The sequence below is a fragment of the Brassica rapa genome, chromosome A08, assembly GCF_000309985.2.
Source record: "Brassica rapa cultivar Chiifu-401-42 chromosome A08, CAAS_Brap_v3.01, whole genome shotgun sequence".
Lineage (NCBI taxonomy): Eukaryota > Viridiplantae > Streptophyta > Magnoliopsida > Brassicales > Brassicaceae > Brassica > Brassica rapa.
Window position 1 is genome coordinate 5881106 of NC_024802.2, and position 10481 is coordinate 5891586.

The following is a 10481-nucleotide window of genomic DNA, read 5'->3' on the forward strand; positions in this document are numbered from 1 at the left end:
AATTTTTTTTATTCCTCTACCAAAAAACTACACTTATTCAGCTAGCAACAACTGATGATTTCCAAGCTTACCTAACACAATCTGTAAATGCTCATCATGCTCCTCTCTGATTTGAGAATAAATCAAGGTGTCATTGATGAAGAGAATCGCGCATTTATCCAACTGCTCGTGAAGGATATCATTCATAGTTTTCCTGAATGCTACTGGTGTGTCCATCAACCCAAATGACATCATCGCAACTCATAATGTCCATAATACGTAAGGCTGTCTTCCGCACATCCTTGTCATCTATCGCAATCTGGTGGTATCCTGATGCCAAGTCAACCTTCAAGAACCATGAACCTCCTGTAGGTAATCAAACAACTCATCAATATGCGGAAGCGATATTTATCCTTAATGGCCACTTTGTTCAGACCTTTGTAGTTGATACAAAGTCTGAAACTCCCATCTTTCTTCTTCACAAACAATACTGGTGCTCTCCACGATGAAGTACTCGGTCTGATAAAATCTTTATTAGATAGTTCTTACATATGCTCTTTCCACTCGGTCATCTCTGCTGGCGCAAATTGGTAGAGAAAATCTTGAAACCGATGTCGTCCCTGACTCCAACTCAATCGTAAGAACGTCTCCTCTGACTGGTGACGACCCTTTGAAAGGCCTCAAATACATTTCCATACTCTGAAATAACTTGAAGATCCTGCAACTCATTCTGACCATCGTTCTTAACCATCGAAATGATCACCAAAAATCCATTTACTCATATATCCAATAACTCCTCAGCATGTAGTATGCATACAATAAAAACTCTCATCGGCTCCAGGAATAAAAACTCTTGCCCTCGGGAAATCCGTCCCAAGAATGACATCGCATAAACTCAGCTCCATCTCTGATGAATCTCTGAATAACTCGACTCCTCCACGCATAACTGGTACAACTCAAATATAAATAGCTCCCAAGTTCCATGCTAGCTGTTGAATTAACACATCTCTAAAACGATCAACACTGCCAAAAATTGGCAAATAAAACCAAACGTAATCTCCAATATCAACACAACGCGATCTGGCGCACCTCCAATCCAAAAGCGATCCCCCACAAGTTTCCAGACCACGCATACATCCAAAATAGTCTATAAACTTGTATAGAAATACAACACATGCCAACATATAGCTCATACATCATATCACAAAAACTCATGCATCAGAAACTCGTGGAATGATGTCTTGAAATTGGGTGGTTGCAAAAACGTCATATATCCACTCCTGAACAACCTCAGAATAACGACTGAAGAAATCAATAGACCACTGAGTAATGTGACAAACTTCGACATCACACATCTGCTGAACATCTGGTAGACCTCTGATAGCCGAAAGATGAATGTCGATGATATTTACTCATCGTCATAAAGAGACAATCGAGTTAGTAACTACTGGACAGAATGGTGCTAAAACAATTCCCATATACCCTTATTATTTTATTATTATTATTATTATTATTATTATTATTATTATTATTATTATTATTATTATTATTATTATTATTATTATTATAATAATTATTATTTTATATATATATTTTTTTTTTTTTTTTGAAAACTTTAAAAACCGAATCCCTTAATCGCCATCCCGGGACGGAACCTGGCTCTGATACCAAATTGTGACACCCGTCACCTCGTATCTGGAGAACAGCGTGCCACCAACAATATCTCATAACACATAGCCCATATACACAACTCCACTCACCCTAAGCCCAAATAAAATCCGAATAAAACGCCCAGTAGCACCAATCCATCCAAATATCATATATTCGCCAGTCTCACCTGAAATGGCGCAGAAAGAGAGGTCAATAACAGCGGAGTCACTCAGTGAGGTATGAGATACTAAACCCGAAGTCCATGGACCCAGACAGAGCACTCCGAATAAATTTAATTTAATCCTAATACGTTGTAAACACGGTACCTAAAGTACCCAGAGATCAAACAACAGTCCTAGCGAGGTGTGCACTCGCTGCCCACTAACAGGCTAAAAACACCACCAAATTTGTGCTCGGTAACATACACCCGTAAACGAATTTTTGACCTCGAAGCCTTGTCACAACAGGTCGACTAAGCTGTGGCACAGCATCCACCACACCAAATCTACTGGTCTCCGGCCGACACACAGAATTACGTCTCCATGGTCGGCTAACGTCGTAATCACCTCAATATACTATATACGTATATATTATCAGTTATAAATGACAAGCACTGTTGAACCATCTAACACCCTAGTTCCGGTTAAGCAAAGAACCTAAAACTAAACAAGCAATGACAGACTCGATTTCACAAAGACGGAACACATTAGAAAACTAAATTATACTTATTCGAGGTCCTAAGCCGTGTAAGAGAAGTTCAGGAAAAAACCCTCACCTTAGCTAAAATCGAAGCTAGATCGGAAACAAATATGTCTCCCGGTCTAGGCTTGAGCATGAATTATTTATCAAATAATTCGCACCTATAGTTCCACGTTTCTTCATGCGCATGGCATGACATGATTAGGCCTTATGCTATTGGTGTTGCTTGTACCACAAGTAAAGGAAGATAACACTTAGCTAACAAGGGACGGTGGTTGGTACGATATCCAGTGATCACGGCATAACCCTCCGGTGACACGGTGACACGCTTTGTTTCTCCCATGGATCACGGCTAACGCGGTATAGATCTAAGCCGGTGGTATAGAGCTGTGACTGCAATTCGTTGTCTTCTCTCCCTCACGGCTTTACTCACATTAACGCATACGATGGAATGGTGATGGATCCAGTAACTCCTCTTCGCCATCTCTAGGTGTACCACAACAACGAGGCCAACAGTGGTATCTCTCGTCACAAGGCTCCTCCTCTCATACACATAACTGATACGGACATCATTGATGGCGGTTGCCGGTTGGTTATGAACGGCGGCCAATCTTCCTTCACATGAGGTCAAGATATACGAGTAGAGCAGAAACATGAGCGAGTGGAGGAAGTTTGTGCTATATGGTTTTACGGAGCACGTTACTACCTCTCACGCTTTTGGAACAATCGCGGCTTGGATTGAAGAAGGAGATACATATATAAATATTTATATATTAGGTCTAGAAACACACGTGTGGGGTTTGCCAGAAATGGGTGGGGTTTGGGATTAACAATAATTGAATAGAAGAAGATACGGACATTATTGATGGTGGTTGCCGGTTGGTTATGAACGGCGGCCAATCTTCCTTCACACGAGGTCAAGACATACGAGTAGAGAAGAATAAGAGCAGAAACATGAGCGAGTGGAGGAAGTTCGTGCTATATGGTTTTACGGAGCGTGTTACTACCTTTCACGCTTTTGGAACAATGACGGGTTGCGTTGAAGAAGTAGATACATATATCTATATATATAAGGGTTTCTTCTCTCCTAGGACACCTTAGATGCCATGTCACAAAATTGAATCATGTATGCACGACGCGTGTCCAAGGACATATGTATATTTATATATTAGGTCTAGAAACACATGTGTGGGGTTTGGGACAAATGGGTGCGGTTTGGGATCAACAATAATTGAATAGAATAAATAAAAACCAAATCATTTGGTTTAGTCTAAGTGAATAATGCAATTAGACCGGGTTAGGGTCGTTACATTAACATTTCATAACAAACTTTTCTTCTTTGACTCATCTTCTTCACCATAGCTTTCAAAAGCTTGAGAGAGAGGTCAAAGATTGGAATCTAAGAAGAGAAACCTCAGAAATATGTTTCTGTAAGGATAAGTTTCTCTTTGCATCTTCAGATAGGTCATACATCTATCTACTTAAGACTTGATCTACAAGTAAACATCGTGAGCTTTCTCTTTATCATTTAGCTCTTTATTGTCGGGTATGAATCATCGCGCTTGGGCATAGTGCAGGCACAAATATGTCATTTTCCAGTACACAATTGTGTCTCTGTACCTTCGCAATCTCCGTTCTGCATTGATATGCAAACATCTCAGAACCCTGCAATCATCACTATGTTGATATGCAAATGTATTTGCACCCCTCAATCACTATACATTTGTGTCCCTATCTCAGATGTCTCTAGCCCCCTCAATCACCATATAGTCCCTATTTTTATAACTATGTATATGTATCATCACTTAATTTCATGCAATCTAAACAACAGTGGAATCCTCTACACCCATATTTCAAGTTTACGATGAATATTTATTAACTACCACTCAAGACTCAAATAGACACAATTCATACATATGGAACATGCTTCGGAAACTAAACTACCATAGAAGTAGTTCTACACTACTATGTGATCTTACGGAATAGCCCTCACCTTATCAATGTGTAAAAGTGATGTCTACTAACTCCAAATGCTCAAACGGACTCCAAATCTGAAACATGGCAAAAAAAATCGAGTCATACCGTGCTTTGAACAGTTGGAAACGGATAACCAGCGGAATAGTCAAAGTCAACAGAAACAATATTTGTCTAGTCAACGATCAACCCGATCAACTTTGAAACAAGCCGGTCAACCCTGAACCAGATTGCAATCGAATTGAACCAACCGTTTTCTCTTAAACGAAATTTATTGCAATTGGAAATTAAATAAATCAAACAAATCAGTTTATCCTAATCAAAATTAAATAATTTTAACCAACTTGTTTGACCTAACCAAATCCAAATCTAATTAAACCAACCAGTTGACTGAGTCACTTAGTTGACGACTCAGCCGAATTGCCAAGTCACTGACTCTGGTGATGGTCACTGGCGTCGGCTTACTGGAAAAAGTCACTAGTGGTGGCAGCTCCGGCAAAAGCCCGTGGCGAGGGAGCTGCGTGTAAATCCGGCTAGCTGCGGTGGTGCGTGAGATGCACCCCCCCCCCCCCAAACTTATGGCCTGTGTGTGGAAGTGCCTTATGGAGGCATTGTTGCTGAACTTCCTGTTTCGACTCGTCTCCGTGAGAGAAACACAATGGTGGCCTTAGATTCAAAATAACATATGGTTAGGGAGTTATGGACGATTTCTAAACGGCCACATAAAAAACAAATCTAAAAAAAGATAGTTCCAGTTTACCTCCGATGATTAACGTCGGTCGACCAAAGTGCATATGTTATCTCCCGACCACACCTATGAGATTGAATGATAAGGAGAAAATTGCTGGGGATAATTAATCTAGGAAATCATTCCTCTTGAGCAGGATATCAACCTTCTTCTCTTGGCCAAAAATTTACGGCTCCTGAGCCGGGTTTTGCTCCTACCTCCTGATAAAAAAGAAAATTTCTAATAAAGAGAAATCATATGGGAAGATATAACCTAATTCTCGACTAACGACAACCTATAACAAGGGGTCCCAAACCCTAGAACAAGGGATCGACTATTCATGACTTCAACTATAGATATAGCTGCGGCTAGAATTAGGATTTCTTACCCAATATGTTGTAGTTCCAGCTCCCTTGATAACAGTTCTTTTGACCGTTAAATTTTGTCTTTACTACTTGCTTCATGGTTCTGTAGTATCACGGAAAACCTTACTTAAAATTACCCTAGCAAGAAGAGGGAAAACATACCAACTAGGTGAAGAAGATGAACTTAGATTGGAGCGGGTCGGTTTTAATTTTTTTTAACACTAGTTTAGGTGGTTTGGTATTAAAATTAGATAGTAAATCGGTCAAATCAACTATTATGTGTATATATGTTTTAAACTTAAATTTGATGTGTAAATAGGTTAGGAAATTTTTATCGAGAGAGATTTAGCATGAAATCATAATATGAGAGATATTTGATTCTATATAGTACTTCTTGTGGGATGTAGATAGTTAACCCTGAGAGATACAATATTGTACATAATTAATTCACGAGGGAGATTAACATTTCGTAACAAACTTTTCCTCTTTGATTCGTCTTAGACTCATCTTCTCCACCGTAGTTTTCAAAAGCTTGATAGAGGTCAAAGGTTGGAATCTGAGAAGAGAAACCATGTGAGGCGGAAAAGAGAAACCTCGGAAATATGTTTCTGTAAGGATCACTTTCTCTTTGCATCTTCAGATAGGTCATACATCTTTCTACTTCAGACTTGACCTGCAAGTAAACATCGTGAGCTCTCTCTTTATCATTTAGCTCTTTCCGTTTGCCTTCTGTTTCTATTGGTTTTCCGAAATGCACGTACAAACGGCCAGGGATCTTGGGAATTATTCCAGGCACATGCAAATCTTGGTTCCCCAATTCACCTTCTTCACCGTTCCTAATCTTATTGTCATCACCAGATTCAGAAAGAGTAGTTGCGGTATATAGTCTCAAGAAGTGATGGAAATAATATACCTCAATTTGGTAGCGTCCTGTGTTATCTCTTGTATGAAATTCTTTATGAATGGGATCTTCATTTGATCATTGTAATCCAAAACCATCTGAGAATCGCTCAAAGAAGTTACTCAAAAGAGCCGATTGAAATGGGTGGACACAGAATATACTTGGCACTCTAAAGCTAGTTTTAAGAATTTTGATCATTGTAATCCAATACGGAAAAGAGACTATGCTTACTTGACAGAGATCATCTTCTCCAACAACGCCAAAAGGAATGATTTTTGCTCCAAATTTAGATGCAATCCTTACAAACTCTGAGTGTTGTGGCCAAAACAACTTGTACTCTTCACCCTGTAGAAAATGTGAATAACCACAGATTTGACAAGAAGGCCGTCAAATAATGGAAATACAAAACATTACCTTTCTGTGCAAAGCTTCACGGACACCTCCAGGATACAAAAGCACATGAGCTTTCGAACGAAGTAGTTTGTAGAAATTAAGACTAGAGACAGGGACCGCCCCACCTATCCTAACCGAGTCGAACATCTGCATATCAGGGAGTTTTGAGCCTACTGTTTTACTAAACATCATGGGATGGGCCAGTCCACGCAACATAATGTTCTTTTCTTTCAAGAGATGAATTGCTAACTGAAGCAATTCGATACCAAGCAACATGTGATTCCCAACATAAATAACCGGGCCCTCTGAAGGTATTCCTGCAAGTGATCTTACTATAGTGCCGTTTTCTAGAGTTGAGAAAAATGCTGGAGAAATCGCAGCGGTTACTAATCTGTACCAGAGGAATTAATAGTAACACTACCTTATCAGTCAACATTTTTTTTTTTTTGACACAGAAATTGGACAGATAAGATCAGAATAGTGATGCTGAAACTGACTTTTGTGATTCTTCGAACTCTTTGAACTCAAACGGAGTGGGCATAATGTAATCGGAAACGTAATCAAGTGTCTTTCCACGGCGATAAAAATAGGCAAACTTGACGATAGTCACGAGATCTACTCCATCCTCCTAGCATTACACTATTATAGATTAGTCGAGCTGTAAGATTGTTAGTAAATCAAACACCATATGGAAGTTCCATTGCACCAAAGCTGGTAAAAACTAGATAGTCAATGAAAGCAGAAGATGTTTTAAATTCATTTTTAAAGCACTGACGCAAATAAAGTTCTTACCAAGAAGAGGAACTGTCCATTATTCTTAAACTTACGGAGTTCACATTTCGGCAATGTACAAAGAAGTCTTTCAATGTCTTCCTTGTTAAGTAACCACTGATTGCGTCCACTGTAATATCCATAGCCATATAAAGGTACAATTCAGCTTCAAGAGTTCGCTAAACTTCTACGTATGATTAATAATGAAACAGGGAGGTTGACAAGTTTATGAACCTCAGAAGTATCAGTGTTTGGGCTTTGACCGTGTACATATGCGAATTAAGAGATGCTGAAGCAGACTTAAGCAGGTGAAGCTTCCATAGAAGTGTGCCCTTAGGCAAGATCCTAATTAAAGTCTGTAAATTGTATTTTCTTTCGTGAGTTCTATCACATGACACATGTAATAAATGGAGAAAGTAAAATAGAAACCGCAAAATGAAGAAGACACATGAGCAAATTGCTTGTTAAACACTAAAATCTGCTATATCACTTGTTATCTGAAAATAGTATTACAGATAGATTAGCTGAAGTTGCAAAGAAGTCTCCAAAGATCCCTCTTCCAATCTGCGCAACATCAGCTCCATTCAGGATAGTCTCTAAGATTGTCGCCAACGGGTAACCTATGTTTTTTTTTAAATTAGCCCTGATTCTGTAACAAAACTAGACACTTAAACCGTCTTTCAGAGAGAAAATTTCGGACCTTTTTTTTGTATTTGCATTTAATCAGGTGCAAGAAATAAAAGGAGTTGAAACTTTACCATGTTTAAACCCAAAGTTTTCCTCTATCAAGATGGGAACTTGGTCAGGCAAGAATTCCAGTAGACCGGATAAAGGTTGCAAAATGAAGTTGTTGAAACGTGTGACTGCATCAAACATGACCAAGAATCACAATAAAGAATCTAGGAAAAAAAGGGAGTACGTAGTGTTATTTTGTTTTACCTGGATTAGCAAGAATCAAGACAAGATCGATGTCAGGGTTGCTCGCAGCAACATCTAGAGCAAGGCAAGCTCCAATAGATTCTCCAACGATATATATGGGCCTATTTGGGAAACGATGGTACTCTGATCTAACTGTCCTCTCAATGAGCTTCACAATGTCTGAAATCAGAAAGAGTTGCACCACATTGGTTACACAAGAGTAATTATAAAATCAGAGAAATGGTTGACAAATTAAGAAATACCTCGAGAAGGGGTACGATCACTGACTGGAAAATGAAGGCACCATATGTCAAATATCCTATTGTCAAAAGACAAGGAAATGAGGAAACAAAGAGTCTAAAATAATTCTGTTAAAAATATAAATATCAGGAAATAAAGAAAATTGGGTGAAGTTGGCTTACTCTCCAAGCCTTCTGTGGTGGCGAATGAGCCCTAATCCAGTACCATCGATCCCTGCAGTTTTGGACAAAAATATAGATCAAGCTGTCATCGATTTCATCCATATATTAAAAAGACGAACCCGGTACATAGAGAAGGAGAGGAGATTTTGGAGCTCTTGCCCCACATTCTAACGGAGAGAACCACCGTGGCGGACCTCCATCTGTACTTAAAAAGTCTCCAGCTTCCACAAAAAAGTCATTTAAACTCTTCCGCACTTCTGGCTGCGCCGCCTCGCTGAATGAATAAGGATTCACGGTCCCCTTCACCTTTCCTCTGAGTCTTGGACCATACGCGACAGAGGTCGATCGTTGGATTGAATTCCGGTAGAAAAAGTCGAGATTGTAAGCTCTCGTCGAAACTGAGGAGATGATGGGACAAATTCTGTCAGTAATCGCCATTGAACAGAGACCTCCTACGTACATTGTTTTCTAGGTAGAACAACATTTTTGTTCTCCAACTTCATCTTCAATCTACAGAACACGACAAGCTCGTGCTCACGAGAAAACAGGGGTTTTAATTTCAAATCACCTTCTTTCCTTCATCTATACTAATAAAAAGGAAAAATTCTTAAAAAATCTACTTAGATATATATTTTTTTTTAACGCTGATTTATTATGATCTTACAATTATGATATAGGAAATATTACACGATTTGACAACCGGCAATACTACCTGCCTTATGAAGATACTTTAAATGAATTTATTTATTTAAATAAATTTATTTACTATTCTTCCATAATCTATTATATAATTACTCTAACAATAAATTCCTATGAATATAGGTCATTCAAACATGTTTACACATGAAGTGATCATTACCACGTATAGTTTCATTAATAGTATAAAAAATTTAACGTTAAAACCCCTCAATTAAATTTAATTTGGGTAAACCCTCAAACTAAGTATTTAAGGAAAAAACTTTCAAAATAACTTTATTTAATGAATTAAACATTAGCAAGTCATAATTACCATTATTACCGGTAAATCTTTAGTTTGGGGATTTCTACATTAAGTGAACATAGTTGAGAGGTTTTATCATTAAAAATAAAAATAAAATCTAAAAATTACAACATTATCTAAAAATTCTATAATTTTTATTATATTATCTGGGTTTTTATATTTTTAATTTATATATATATATATATATAATGTTGATGTTAAAAAAAAAACTTCAAACTTATATATTTACAATAACAATTTTAAAATCCTAATTTTCAAAATTTAAGTTACTAATTTTTAGATAATATTATAAAATTTTGATTTTTTTAAAAAAAAAAATTAATGGTAAAACCTCTCAACTATGTTTAGTTAATGTAGAAACCCTCAAACTAAAGATTTACCGGTAATAATAGTAATTATGACTTGCTAGTGTTTAATTCATTAAATAAAGTTAGTTTGGAGGTTTTTCGTTAAATACTTGGGGGGGGGGGGGGGGGGGGGGGGGGAAGGGTTATTGGTTATTGGTTTTGGGTAAAATAAAGAATTCTAAAAGAATTATAAAATTTTGAGAATCCATTGTTATTGGTTTACAGATTTAAAAAGTCTTATCAAAATCCATTGTTATTGGTTTAAAAACTTTTAAATTCCATTTAAATCCTTTGTTATTCATAAAGTTTAGTTCTTATGGATTTTATCATTCTAT

General features: G+C 37.6%; 1 protein-coding gene across 1 annotated transcript; it reads right to left on the reverse strand.

The window, feature by feature from the left end:
• Positions 1 to 5738: 5738 nt before the first annotated feature.
• LOC103833324 (acyltransferase-like protein At3g26840, chloroplastic) lies at positions 5739 to 10153 on the reverse strand. The gene is made up of 13 exons (XM_009109414.3): positions 8919 to 10153; positions 8800 to 8851; positions 8641 to 8696; positions 8399 to 8557; positions 8218 to 8322; positions 7973 to 8079; positions 7694 to 7815; positions 7481 to 7589; positions 7186 to 7316; positions 6710 to 7079; positions 6527 to 6640; positions 6308 to 6393; positions 5739 to 6230 (listed from the first exon to the last, which is right to left on the reverse strand). Exons 1-13 carry the CDS (start codon positions 9259 to 9261, stop codon positions 5837 to 5839), a joined length of 2148 nt encoding a protein of 715 aa, XP_009107662.1. The 5' UTR covers positions 9262 to 10153; the 3' UTR covers positions 5739 to 5836.
• Between the last annotated feature and the right edge of the window lie 328 nt (positions 10154 to 10481).

Excerpts from the sequence above, each read along its gene's own strand:
- LOC103833324 (XM_009109414.3), bottom strand. The coding sequence starts at position 9,261 with ATGTACGTAGGAGGTCTCTGTTCAATGGCGATTACTGACAGAATTTGT. Across the intron at positions 8,697-8,799 it reads CACCACAGAAGGCTTGGAGA|GATATTTGACATATGGTGCC; the intron begins GTAAGCCAACTT and ends TTTTGACAATAG. Across the intron at positions 7,080-7,185 it reads GAGTTCGAAGAATCACAAAA|ATTAGTAACCGCTGCGATTT; the intron begins GTCAGTTTCAGC and ends CCTCTGGTACAG.